At 42.4% G+C, this 14,682-nt stretch overlaps 1 protein-coding gene and 1 pseudogene across 4 annotated transcripts in view; one reads left to right on the plus strand and one right to left on the minus strand.

The window, feature by feature from the left end:
* The first annotated feature begins 482 nt into the window (after positions 1-482).
* The window catches only part of St7 (suppression of tumorigenicity 7), a 228,515-nt gene continuing 214,315 nt past the window's right edge, over positions 483-14,682 (plus strand). Inside the window, exon 1 of one of the 4 annotated variants that reach the window (XM_085683703.2) lies at positions 483-904. In XM_085683703.2, coding sequence (XP_085539829.2) covers positions 754-904 — 151 coding nt within the window. In that variant the 5' untranslated portion in view covers positions 483-753. The remainder of the gene's footprint in view (positions 905-14,682) is intronic. The other 3 variants (XM_085683705.2, XM_085683704.2, XM_085683706.2) reach the window with 3 other exon arrangements.
* LOC148117834 (metal-response element-binding transcription factor 2-like) overlaps positions 1,056-14,682 on the minus strand; it is a 33,951-nt pseudogene continuing 20,324 nt past the window's right edge.

Genomic DNA, 14,682 nt, shown 5'->3' on the forward strand with positions numbered 1-14,682 from the left:
AACTTATCCTAAGGAATTGCTTATCTGAAAAACAAAAACAAGAAACCAAGGGAAAAGTGTTTGACTGGCAATCACTCAAAAAATATGATAAGAAATATGTATGTTGTCAATTTCTTTGGAAAGCCCTTCATAGTGCTGCTAGAAAACAAAATATAATAGCAAACAAGATTTCCCTTCAGGCCTACTGGCCAGGAGTGCAGCTCTTTTAGCTCTTCTGGGTTTTATTGATGCCTTTAAGTCGGAGTCCTGAGAGTAACAGAGCCTTAAGACCCTGCATCCCGGAACTCTTGATTGCAACTGAATTCTGGCTCCCCTGCAGCGCTTTGTACCTCAGTTTCCCTAGGTCTACAATCGGGGTCCTGGCAATTGTTGCAGGCTCTCACCCAGACGTTACAAAGTCTGGAACCCGCCCGGCTCTCGGAAGCGCACTACACGCGCGAGCTGTTACGTCAGTGGTTCCCTCGGCGGCGGCCGGGCTGCCCTCCTAAAATACTAGGATAAGAAGTATAAATGGCCCGGGAGGGTGCAGGCACCGGGCCCACGTGACCGCTCCACGAAGGCCACCGGCGGGGGCTCGGCGCGCAGGCCGCGCGGTTTCCCGCCGCACCCCGGGCGAGCGGGCGAGCGCGCTCGGGGGCGCGGGGCCCTGGCGGCGGCGGCGGCGGCGGCGGCGGCGGCTCGAGCGGTGCCTCGGGCCGGTGAATCATCCCGGCAGCCAGCGAGCGCCGCGGCGGGCCGCAGCAGCGCCGGAAGATGGCCGAGGCGGCGGCGGGCTTCCTGGAGCAGCTCAAGTCCTGCATCGTGTGGTCGTGGACCTATCTGTGGACCGTGTGGTTCTTCATCGTGCTCTTCCTGGTCTACATCCTGCGGGTGCCGCTGAGGATCAACGACAACCTGAGCACAGGTCAGGCCCGGGCCCGGCCGCCCCTCCCCCGCCCCGGAAAGTTAGTGCAAGTCGCTCGCTCGGGGTCGCGGCCGGCGGGGGCGCGCGCGCGCGGGGACGCGCTGCTTCAGGTGGCGGCCCGAGCCCCGCGGCCTTGGCGGGCCCTCGGTGCCTAGGGGCGGGCGGCGCGCGGCCACCCCACGCGCGCGAGTGTCCGGGCGGCCCCTGGCTGGTCCCCGCCGAGCCCCGAGAGCTCCCGAGCTTCACCCGGGGCTCGAGCGTCCGAACTGCGGCGACAGGCGTCCTGCTCCCCGCTGCGCGGAGAAGGCCCACGCGTGGCCCGGGCTGTGGGCGCACGCTCCTCGGGTCGCGAGTGGAGCCTTGGCCCGCGGGGTGTCGCTGTGAGGTGGATCGGGAGGGCATGTCCGTAGGTCCTTCCAGGAGCAGGGATGACGTGTCAGGTCACCCAACGGAATGTCCAGGGGACACGCGGACGCGCGGGGATCTGGGATTTCTGACGTCCCCGGTTGCAGTTTTTATGTTCTCTGCTGAGCTCGCTCTAAAGTGCGATGGGCTAAACAAGTGTGCATGTGGCGCTTAGGGTCTTGATAAACTTGCAGCCAGATAACCCAGTTGGTAAAAACCATGCCAAACTCGGGCTAAGAACAGCCCAGAGACAATTCAGAAACAAGAAGTACTTTGAAGGAACACGTATAGCCCTGCAAGTTGGCAAATTATTGTGGATTCGAGGGAGATACGCCTTTTCCCCCTCACACTACTCTAGGAAGTCTTTACGGTTCTGACTTATTTGCAGAAATAGATACACATGCACATATATGGGTCTTCTGTCATTTAATTTACATGCTTTGCGAGACCAAAGTTGAAAATGCATTTCCTATGACCATAGCTGTAGGTGGGGACCAGTGGGAGGTAGACCCTTTTAGATGCTTGCCACAGTGTACTCGTTTTGCTTGGACATAATCTTTTAACACTTAAACATCCTTTAATGTGGTCCAATTACTATGCTTCTTTCATAGTATCCTTTGGGTGGTCTCCCTGGGAGGCAGACAGGATTCAGCGTATAGAATCATCTCGCTCTTCAATAGGAGATGCTCAGCTTTTTTTGGGATCTGATTATTGCAGGCATCTTGCTTTTCAGGCTTTTTCTCTGTCCACATGGCTGCTTGTCACATTGCTGCTTTCCGTGCTTTAGGACAGCATCTCTCAGTCTGTGAGTCGAGGCTCCTTTGGGGGTCGGACATCAGATATCCTGCATATCAGACATTTACATTATGATTCATAACAGCAAAATTACAGTTATGAAGCAGCAACGAAATAATTTTAGGGTTGGGGTAAGCACAACACGAGGAACTATCGTAAAGGGTCGCAGCATTAGGAAGGGTGAGAACCACTGCTGTAGGGTAAGGCATTTTTGTATGTCTCTATTGACTAGTGACCAGAGTCTAGTCTCAAAGGCCTATTCTTTAAACAAGTTTAAGTAGTTTTATCGCCGATTTATTAGATGGCACACCCCACTTTTTTCCTTCCAGAAAATTGGCTGTAGAATTTTTAAAACCATTTTGCATAATACACATTGATATTTATTTTAGAACACTCATTTGTATACCGCACTTGTTTAACCTAGCTTAAGTAGTCACCCATACAGATGTGCAGAGAGCCACGTACTAACAGTTTATACTGAACAGACAGGAAGCAAGGTACTTATTAAGAAGAGGGATGTTTTTTCAGGAAGATAGTCGGAGTTTCACCCCACACCCGGGCAGCACTAGACCGCACAGATGGTTTGCATAGCGACATTTGTAATTGAGACTCATGAGGAAATTTGCTGTCTGGCTTGGGTCTTCCTAGACACTATCTGGAGCATCCTTCTGTAATACAGGACCTCAGTTTGTCCTGGGGGTTCTGCACATTCTTTTCATAAAGGGAGATAAAAAGAGAAGCCCACGGAGACTACGCACCTCTCTGCTATTTCTGTGAGAATACAGCAAACGAGGGAAGACTTCAGCAGGGATCTTGAGACACCCAACTGTGGCAGTGAGCCACCGCAGCTAAGATTAGGGTTTTCAAAGGCAATGGCAGACATTGGATGGCATTTTTCTTCCCTTTGCAGTAAAAGTGAGAAGTTCTTGTAGGAAGACTGCCAGAAGATTCCTGTCAACTTATTTCCCTCCTTTTCTTGCCAATTTCTCTTTCCCATGGAAACAACTTTCTATAATGAAGGAACTTGCAGGCTAGCTTGCACACTTCCAAGCAACTGCCCCCTGTGGTCCAGCTGGCCTTTGAGGGGCTCTTTAAATGGAGATCTTTTCATTGATTTTGTTTTTGTTTTTCTTATTTTGTTTTTTAACCTACTGATAACATAAACAGGTCATGTTTGGTTCTACCTTGGCAATCCAGTCTCTGGTTCCTGACCATCCAAGCAATATCAAGTATATGAACTTCTTCTGGTTGGCTACTCCCATAAATTCTCTGCCACCATTGCTCCAGCACATCTTACAGGCAGCACTGATTATTGATCAAAGGTTTTGTGGCTGGGACGGTGTCCACGTTTCTCTTCTTGTAGCCTGCGGAGTACCTTCCCACACAAAAGGGACTAATTAGAAAGTAGGGGTTAAGGCTCCATGCAGGCACCAATTGGACGTCTCCTTGTTCATTGAGCTGTGCGGATGTTGTTCTCAACGATGGGGCTCCACTATCAGTTTTTGGAGAGCAGCCCTCTGTTTTAGCACCAGCCTCAGTTGTTTGGGAATCTCCACAGGACCCCTTCAGTCAAAAACTCAATTGAACGTCACCCAGTCCCACCACTGGAAGCCTTGCCTGGCAGCAAAAGATGGCCACTTGAGGCTCTGTCTTCCCCATTACTCGGAGTCCTCACTAGGATCACCCCCATAGATTCTAGGAAGCTTTCATTGTGTTAGGTGCTGTGGGAGTTCCTTCAGCTCCTTCAGCCAATCGCCGCTGAGTTACCAGCCCATTGGGGCGTGGTCTCTCTCCCTTTAAAAAAAGCAACGACTGTCCTCCACTCTGTCTTTGTCTTCCGGCTCCGTTTCCGGCCCCTGGACTCCTTTCCTGTTCGCGCGGAGGGGCTGTTGTCTGGGACGGTAATCTGTAAGTTTTTTCCCCTTTGAATAAATAACCATTCTATTAATCATAATTCCAAACTGGTGTGGGATTGTCTGTGACTTACGCCTTCAGTTAGGCTTCCACACTGCTCACCAAAGCCTCTCAGTTCTGGCCATCTCTTCCTATACTGTCTTTCTTTATCCCATCTTCCCTCCCTCTCCCATCCCCACCCACACCAAATCTACCCTATTCTATTTCTCCTTTTCAGGGAAACCTATGCGTTTCTCTCCAAATCTCTCCTCTTTACTTAAACTCTCTGGGTCTATGGATTGTAGCTTGGTTATCATTTATTGAACATCTAGTATCTACTTATAAGTGGATACATACCATATTTGTCTTTCTGGGTCTGGATTACCTTACTCAGGGTGATTTTTTTTCCCCTAGTTTCATTCATTTGCCTGCAAATTTCATGATGTCATTTAGTTTTTAACAATTGTGCTAATACTCCATTGTATAAATGTTGTAGGGTAAAAAGGCCAGCCAAAGAAACTCATCCTGGCTCTGAAACCAGAGCCAGTGAAAGAAACACACCCTGGTTCTGAGACCTGAGCCAGTGAAAGAAATGCTTTAACCCCAAACCCAGAACCAGCAAAATGCATCCTGACTCTGAAATCAGTGCCAAAGAAACGCACTTTGTCCCTAGACTCAGAGTTAGTAAAAGAAATATGCCCTGGCCCCAAAGCGAGAGCCAAAGGGCTTAAAAAGGCCAGTGAAAGAAACAGTTTGGCTCTGAAATCAGCCATCTCTGCCTCTGACCAACTAAACTAACCCATCCCTCTTCTACCTGGGCAAACTCCGCCCATAAGAAGTCCTAGCTAAGCCTTAGGCAGCTGCTCTTCTTTCACCCTGGTAGAGGCAGCCACTCTCCTGGATTCTTCCCTCCTAAAAAAATCTCTTGGCTGAGGTTGGGGTGAAGACCTTCTTTTGCTGGAGCAGATGTAGCAGGGCGGGACTGGAACACTTTGGCTGGGGAAGCCTTCCCCTAGCAGAGCAGAGGTGCTCCACTCCGGAGCACCAGAGCCAAGTTGTCACTTCCCTGGGGAAGCCCTCTCTTGCTGGAGCACTGTTATCACTTTGCGGAAACCTTCCCTAGAGCAAGGCTGTAAGTGCTCTGTTTCCTGTGGTTTGTGCTCTTCCCGGGCTCCCAACTGCTAAAGCGCTCTTCACCCGAGCTGTCACACTCAGGACGCCTTGGTTCCTGACTGCCAGGATCCCCGTTCCTTCCTAGCTGCGACACTTGCTAATGGATCATATTTTGTTTATCCATTCTTCTCTTGACGGTCATCTACGTTGTTTTCAGTTTCTGGTTATTATGAGTAAAGCTTCACTGAACATAGTTGAGCAAGTGACTCAGTGGTAGGTTGAAGTGTGCTTTGGGTATATGCCCAATAGTGGCATCGCTGCATCTTGAGGTGGATGGATACCCAGTTTTTGAGCACATTCCATATTTATTTCCTAAGTAGCTGTACAAGTTTGCACTTCCACCAGCAGTGGAGGAGTGTCCCCTTGCTCCACATCTTCACCTGATGTGGGAGTCCCCTCTGTATGCTGTAAATACCATTGGTTAATAAAGAAGCTGCTTTGGGCCTCTTGCAGCGCAGAAGAGGGCAAGGCAGGGATTCCAAGCAGATAGATGGAGAGAGAGAGAGAGAGAGAGAGAGAGAGAGAGAGAGAGAGAGAGAGAGAGCGCCTTGTAGCCTCTGGAGGAGACAGATGCTGGAACTTTGCCTGGTAAGCATGCCCACCTGATAATACACAGATTAATAGAAATGGGTTGATTTAATATATAACAGCTATCTAGCAATACTCTTAAGTTTTTGGCCAAAAAGTGACTTAATCAATATAGCTTCTGAGTGATTATCTTTGCTCTGGACAGCCTGGAAACCAACAAGCAGCTTCTACCAACAGAATGGCATCCACTGTCTAGGGCATAGATCCACATAAGACTTAAGAAAAATAAAAGACGGCTTCTAAACCCACAGAAAATGGCAGCCAAATGCTGCTTCTTGGTAGTTGTTTTTTTTTTTTTTTGGGGGGGGGTGCAGGGAATGGACTCTGCTTGCTGCTGTCAAGCAGGGACATCATGGCTCCTTTAAGAGAGGTCTTTCCGATTCAGCACTAGTAGCAAAAAACCCATGCAGTTTCCAAAGGTGGCTTCCTGGTTTGTGCTGGTTGCAGGAACAGCTCTGGCTCTTGCAGGAGGCTGAGCACTTAAATGGAGTCTGTGAGCAGCGTGTTACAAATTGCTTAATGGTAACACAGACATGCTGTGACCCTGGAGCAGGGACAATGTGCATGACTCTCAGAGGCAGATACGTCTCCTCCATGTTGGACTGGTTGGAGCCAACAGGAGTTGGCAGTGCCATGGAGTTGGTCCTAGCCATGCCCACTTAGCATTTTTTAAAAAAAATCACTCCTGGTCAAAAAAGATAACAGATACCCACACAATAAAGACAGATCCAGATGGAAAAGACCTCTAAATGGGTCATGGTGTTGGATAAATGTACAGAGGCTTGGGAGAGAAAAGAAATAGTTTGAAAAAGAACTAAATGGTTTTTTTTAAAAATAAATAAAACAAAATCTTTAAAGAGACAGAGTACAGCCAGTCATAGATTAAAGGAGTAAAAAAAAAAATAAGCCATGTAAAGATGGAAAATACATAGAGAGTCTGGATTATGTATATTATTGTGTTTTCTTTGAATTTTTTGACTGTGAATAACCTAAGTGTAGAGAGACATTTCATTGTATGTGTATAAGCTAAACCAACATATATCCTTTATAGACATCTTGACTTCAAAATTTGGGTCTAAAAATATGTTGCTTTGGAAAAAAGGTTCTGCTTTTGTTTCCACAGAGGATGAGAATCTGTGGATTCCTTTCAGACTAATGTGATTTGATGGACCAAGACCCTCTGAAAGGTCTTCGTAAACCCTTAAAATTACTTCGTCCAACAAAAAACAGGAAGCAGTTTGGAGAGAACTATGCTCAAATTCTCAAATATTGTTTATAAATGTTTATTTACATTTAAAGGGAGATATGCTATAGATTTGAATACTTTGCATTGGTATGGATCTTGGTTTATTGACCCAAATTTAAGGTCAATTTTGTTATATGTATGTTTCTACTCTTGACTAAGGTATTCTGTTTGTGCAGCTCATTTAAATATGCAATATATAATTAAGAAATAAAGGTTAATAGATAGTCATCTATAATAGTCAAGCTTGTAGTCATGATAATTAGGTTTTTTAGATATACAGAGATATATTTCAGATGGATAGTTATTCTTTAAACCTTTTAAAGACTAACAGAATATGGCATTTAAAATGTTTTAAGAATGTAGGACTTTTCATGGCAATGAGACACATCTGCTCCTGGCAGCACCAATTTCTTCAAGAGGAAGATGGGCATTGAAGATGGAGTTTGTTAGTCATTTGGGCAAGAAACTACTCTTGCTCCTACTGCTTGATGTTTGCTGTATGAACTGTATATGCAGGACCCACAGAGAGGTGACTGCTGAACTTGCCAAAGATGAGATGGTCCTTTGGGGTTGCTGCTTCATGAAAGAGTCTGCCAGGCATTCTGTAGGACACAGAAGAAAGTGACTGACAAACTGCCAATATAGGCAGAACTGTCTTTGAAATTTCCTGCTTCATGGAAAAGTTTGCTAAATACTATGGGTTTGTGAGACAAAGTGTTTCAGAGTAACTTTGGGTGACTGTCCCTGCAGCAAGATGTCTCTGTCAATTCTAGAGTTTTGGAAGTTTCTTACAATGCACTTCCTGTTAACTTAGGTAATATTATATCCTTCTGAAGTCTTTGATGGAGTTAAAGAAAGACAATTTTATAAATTTAAAAGATAGATTAGATATAAAACTTTAGACTCACAAGGATAGGATAAATTATGAGTATTTTCCTTAATTTGCTAAGTATAGATGGACTAAATATTGTAACTATAATTCTTGCTTGATAACTGTTTTGTTATAAGTAATTTTACTATGTTAAAGTTAAAACCTTTTTATTTAGACAGAAAAGGGGAGGTGATATGGGATTCCCCTCTGTATTCTGTGAATACCATTGGTTAATAAAGAAGCTGTTTTGGGTCTGTAGTAGAGCAGAATAGGGCAAGGGGGGAATTCCAAGCAGATAGATGTAGAGAGAGAGTAGGCAGAGTCAATGAGAGGCCATGTAGCTGCTGGAGGAGACAGGCGCTGGAACTTTGTCTGGTACGTCACAGCCATATGGCGATACACAGATCAATAGAAATGGATTAATTTAAGATATAAGAGTTAGCAAGCAATACACTTAAGTGATTGTCCAAGCAGTGATTTAATTAATATAGTTTCTGAGTGATTATTTAGGGTTCGGGTGGCCAGGAAACAAACAAGCAGCCTCTACCAACATTCACCAGTCACTTGTGTTATTGATCTTAGCCTTGCGGCCAGGTGACTACGATCAGAGTAGTTTTGATTTGCATTTCGCTGGTGGCTAGGGATATTGAAATTTTCTTTAAATGTTTCTCAGACATTTGAAATTCCTCCGTTGAGAATTCTCTGTTTAGACCTGTATTCCATTTTTAAATTGGATTGTTTGGTTTATTGATATCTTTAGTTTCTTGAGTTCTTCATATATTTTGGATATTAGCCCTGTATTAGATGTGTAGTTGATAAAAATCTTTTCCTCTTCTATAGACTGCCTCTTTGCCTGATTGACAGTGTCCTTTGCTTTACAGATGCTTCTCAGTTTCCTGAAGTTCCATTTATTAAATGTTGGTCTTAGTGCCTTTGCTATTGGTATTCTGTTCAGAAAGTTGTCTCCTGTGCCAGTGTTCAAGGCTAATTCCCACTTTCTCTTCTATTAGGTTCATTGTATCTGGTTTTATCTTGAGGTCAGTGATCCACTTGGACTTGAGTTTTATGCAGAGTGATAAATACAGATATATTTGCATTCTTCTATATGTATACATCCAGTTTGACCAGGACTCTTTGTTGGAGATGCCTCCTTTTTTTCCATTGTAAAAAAAAATTTATAAAGAATTCTGGCTTCTTTATAAAAAACAAAAAAAAATCAGGTGTTTGTAGGTGCGTGAATTTATGTCAGGGTATTCAGTTCAATTCCATTTATAAACATGTCTGTTTTTATGCCATGCAGTTTTTATTACTATAGCTCTGTAGTACAACTTGGAATCAGGGATCATGATACCTACACCATTTTTTTTATTGGTCAGGATTGTTTTGGCTATCCTAGGTTTTTTGTTTTTCCATATCAAGTTGAGACTTGTCCTTTCAGGTTAAAAAAATTGTTTTGGAATTTTGATGGGATTGCACTGAATTTGTAGATTGCTTTTGGTAAAATGGCCAATTTTCTATATTAATTCTACCAACCCATGAGCATGGGAGATCTTTTCATCTTCTGATATCTTCTTCAGTTTCTTTTTTCGAAGACTTGAAGATTTTATCATACAACTCTTTCACTTGCTTGGTTAGAGTTATCCCAGGATGTTTTATATTATTCAAGGCTATTGTGAAAGGTGTTATTTCCCCGATTTCTTTCTCAGTTCTTGTCATTTGTATACAGTAGGATTACTGATTTTTTTGAGTAAATTGTGTATCTAGCTACTTTGCTGAAAGTGTTTATTAGCCTCAGGAGTTCCCTAGTGAAAGTTTTAGGGCCACTTATGTATACTATCATATGATCTACAAATAAAGATACTTTGGCTTTTTCTCTTCTAATTTGTATCCCCTTGACTTTCTTAAGTTGTCTTATTGTTTTTGCTAAAACTTTGAGTACCATATTGAAATTGAATCAATATGGAGATAGTGGACAACCTTGTATTGTTCCTGATTGTAATGTAATTACTCTGAGTTTCTACATTTAATTTGATGCTGACTGTTGGCTAGCTGTAAGTTGCCTTTATTGTGTTTAGGTATGTCCCTTGTATCTTCAATCTTTCCAAGAATTTTATCATGAAGGAGTGTTGGATTTTGTCAAAGGCCTTTTCAGCATCTTATGTAGTTTTTTTCTTTTTAGTTTGTTTGTATAATAGACTACATTTACTGATTTTTATATGTTGAACCATCCCTGCATCTCTAGAATTAAGCCTACTTGATCATGATGGAAGATTTTTTTGATATGTTCTTTGTTTTGCAACAATTTATTAAATATTTCTGCATCTATGTTCATAAGGGAAATTGGTCTATAATTCTCTTTCTTTATTGAATCATATGTGGTTTTGGGTATCAGGATAACTGTGGCCTCATAAAGTGAATTTGGCAATGTTCTTTCTGTTTCACTTTGTAAAATAAAGAATATTGATATTAACTTTTCTTTGAACATTTGGTAGAATTCTGTGCTAAAATCATCTGCCCTCCCTTTTTTGGTTGGGAGACTTTTAATGATGGCTTCAATTTCACTAAGGGTTATAGTTCTATTTAAAATTATTTATCCAATCATGATTTAACCTTAGTAAGTGTAACTATGTACAATTTTTTCTTAGGTTTTTCAATTTGATAGAGTATAGATTTTTAACTATGTCCTTCTGATTCTGTGGATCTTCTTGTCTGTTGTTATGTCTCCATTTATACTTCTGATTTTGCTAATTTTGGATATTCTTTCTGTGTCTTTTAGTTAGATTGGATAAGGGTTTGTCTACCGATTTTTCTCAAAAAACCAACTCTTTGTTTTATTGATTCTTCTTATTGTTCTCTTTGTTTCTATTTTATTGATTTCAGCCCTCCATTTGATTATTTCTTGTTGTCTATTCCTCTTGGTTGTGTTTGCTTCTTTTTGTTCTAGAACTTTTAGGTTTACTTTTATGTTGCTAGTATGAGATCTCGCTAACTTTTTTTTCAAATGTAGGCATTTTGTACTATGAACTTTCATCTTAGCATGGCTTTCATTGTGTCTCATAACTTTGGGTATGCTGTGTATTCAATTTCATTGAATTCCAAAAAGTTTTTAATTTCTTTTTTGTTTTTTTTTTTTTTTTAAATTCTGTCTTGACCCATTTTTCATTCAGTAGGGAGCTGATCAGTCTCCATGAGTTTGTGAGCTTTGGGTTGTTGATAATATCTAGCTTTAGTCTCTGGTGATCTGACAGGAAGCCAGGAGCTATTTACATTTCCTTATACCTGCTGAAACTTGCTTTGTGTCTGAGTATGTCATCAGTTTTGGAGAAAGTTACATGAGGTGCAGAGGAGAAGGTTTATTTTTTTGTGTTTGGGTGAAATGTTCTGTAAATATCTGGTAGGTCCATTTGGTTTATAATGTCTGTTGGCACCAATATTTTTCTGTTTAGTTTTTGTCTGGGTGGCCTGTTTGTTGGTGAGAGTGGAGTACTGAGGTATCTCATCAGTGTGTGAGGATCAATATATGAGTTTAGCTATGGTAATGCTTCCTTTATAAAAATGGTGGCCCTTGTGTTTGGGACATAGATGCCTAAAATTGAAATGTTATCTTGGTAGAGTTTTCCTTTGATAAGTGTGTAGTGTCCTTCCCCATATCATTTGATTAGTTTTGAAATCTATTTTGTTAGCTATTAAAACAGCTACACCAGATTGCTTCATAGATTCATTTTCTTAGAATATTTTTTCCTTTCCTTTCCTTTCCTTTCCTTTCCTTTCCTTTCCTTTCTTTTCCTTTCCTTTCCTTTCCTCTCCTCTCCTCTCCTCTCCTCTCCTCTCCTCTCCTCTCCTCTCCTCTCCTCTCCTCTCCTCTCCCCTCCCCTCCCCTCCCCTCCCCTCCCCTCCCCTCCCCTCCCCTCCCCTCCCCTCCTCTCCTCTCCCCTCCCCTTCCCTTTCCTTTTCTTCCTTTCCCTTCCCTTTCCTTTTCTTCCTTTCCCTTCCCACCTTTCCTCCCAGTCCCCTGCCCCCAACCTCTCCTCTACCCACCCCATCCACTCCTTCTCAGTTTCTATTCAGAAAAGGGCAGGTCTGCCATGGATAGCAACAAAGTATGGAATATCAAGTTGCAGTAAAACTAAGCACTTCTCATTGTATTAAGGCAGGACAAGGCACCCCAGTATGAGGAAAAGTGTTCCCAAAGCCAGCAAAGCATCAGCGAAGGCCCTGCTCCCACTGTTAGGAGTCCCACAAGAAGACCAGTGCTTAGAATATCTTTCTCCAACCTTTTACCCTGAGGTAATGTCTGTATTTAATGTGGGATCTACAGGAGACCTGGGCACAAGGGAAGGAAGGCGTGAGCTGGAGATCTGTTGCAGAACCAGGGAGGAGACTGGGGCATTGGCTCTAAGGGAACAGAGAGAGCGGAGAATATCTCTAGCAGATAGGACTTGCAGTTGAGCTGTTGAAGTCTGCCTGAGTGAGGGGCTGGGATGCAGCAGCAAGTGAGGTGAAGCAGACCAGAAGGGGATGGTTTGTGGGAGCCACAGGAGAAAGGGGCAGTGTGAGAGGGAGGATAAAGGTGCTGTTCTGTTACAGTGCTGGGGATGAACCTGAGGGGTTGGGGAGCAGAAAGAATGGAGATCTGCAGGCAGTCTACTTGATCTTCTGGCACCTCCTCAATATCTGGATTACATGTGGCAACTTTAATTATTTAACCTTATTAAATTGTGATAAATGTGCTTTATGTACTTATGTACTGATTTACATATGCAATTACATTGCATTCATAATTATGTGTATCCAAGTAGTTTCTTCATTGCTGCCTCTGGGTAGGACACCATGACAAAGATAAAATGGTGAGAAAGATGTACAAGTGTGTAAATGTCAGGCCATCAAGTGTGTGGACACAGCTGATAGAATTCCACGGCATTTATAACAGAAGTGCACTTTCTCTTAATGTGAAGTAAAGTAGAGCAAGTTAGTAGGAATTTCCCCTGAGCTGAGCCTCTGAGAGTGAAGAGGATTCTGGTTCTGAGTTGGGAATGCAGGGGAGTGGATCTCCCGAACAGAAAACAAACATGAGCATGCAGGACAGATTTAGAGAACCATGAAATTGTGTGGAATTTAAAACAGTTGATGAGCAGCTATGATTTAAAATTGTTTTCTGTTATCACATGTAGCTTTCCACATAGAAGTAACTAGAAGATTCTTTTCAAGGTATAGTACAGTTTCTTTATATTATTCATGTCTTAGTTAGGGTTTCTATTGCTGTGAAGAGACACCATGACCACGGCAACTCTTATAAAGGAAAGCATTTAATTGGGCTGGCTTAGTTTCAGAGGTTCAATCCCTTATTGCCATGATAGGAAGCATGACGTCATGCAGGCAGACATGGTGCTGGAGAGGTAGCTGAGAGTTCTTCATCTGGATCTGCAGGCAACAGGAAGAGACACTGTGAGTCACTGGCTTGGTTTGAGCATCTGAGAGCTCAAAGCCCACCTCCAGTGACACACTTTCTCCAATAAAGCCATGCCTACTCAAGCAAGGCCACACCTCCTAATAGTGCTACAGCCTGTGAGCCTCTGGCGGCCTTTTCTTTCAAACCACCACAGTTTCCAGTTTCACCATCTGGGCTCAGTCATCATGGCCCTGAAGCAGTGCCGGCAAGTGTGTGGACACAGCTGATAGAATTCCATGGGATTTTGATGATAAATACAGACAGACCTTGCAGAGAACATGTCATAAGGGGCAACAAAATATTGTAATGGAAAATGAATTTTAAAAATGACAGATAAGAAGATAAACATAGGGATAATACTGACTAGCTTAGGTCTCAATTCTGACGTTAGTTGGAGAGTATTTAAATAATTTAATAGTATACTGAAAATGGGATAAACAAGATTATAAAAACTATCACAAGATATATTACACGTTGCTTTTCAAGTTAATTTTAACTTTTCAGAAAAGCAGAGAATTTATTTCAGGTTAGGGCAATCATATAGATACTATTTGGCAGAAACAATAGATTTGTCAAAAAAAGAAGAAAGAAAAAAAAGAAAAGTAACTTACTTTATATTGTGCTCTTATTAACACCTTCTCATCTTCCCTAAGCTGTAAGGCTTTGGATACTGTATTTTAAACACCATGCACAATCTGCTTTCAAAATAATTTTCACTTTTGCTATCTTTTGCATTAATCAGGTAAAGAGATTTTTAAATTCAGTTTACCAAAATGCAAATTTAAAAGATCTTTGAAATCCCTTTTTATTTTGTTTGGAAAGCAAAGATGTAATTCAATAGCCTGGCCTAAGCTTAAGTTGTTTATATTATAAAATATTGTGATAATGATAGAAAACTCAGTTTTTGAATCATATTAATTATTACTCAGTTTTGTTTTTCTCCAAGTTGGAGACAGTTGCTGTGATATTAATTGATGCCCCAGATTGGTATTCTGCAGGACCTAATTGCAGTTTATAAATGTCTTTCACCTTTGCCGTTTAAAATCGTTCCTGTATCTGTGAACCCCATCCATCCTTCAATGACAAGTTTGTCTGTTACCTCCCCTCCAATTCTCAGAGCAAACCTGTTATGGCAGGGACCTTGTTTGTCTTGTCTTGTTAACAGTGTTCCAAAATATTAATTTATTTCGATCCATTAGGGGGTAAAACTTAAAGAAGGCTAGTCTAGTCTCCTCTGTAAGTTTAATGTAAAGAATTAAGCATCAATAATTGATAACTTAGGTGCTGATTATGCAGCATAGCCTGACACGTCAATTACAGGGGCTTGCAAAGTAAAGCACCTTCTACCCCAGGATGCA

Source organism: Myodes glareolus, chromosome 25 (genome assembly GCF_982192425.1).
Source record: "Myodes glareolus chromosome 25, mMyoGla1.1, whole genome shotgun sequence".
In the NCBI taxonomy this organism is placed as follows: Eukaryota; Metazoa; Chordata; class Mammalia; order Rodentia; family Cricetidae; genus Myodes; species Myodes glareolus.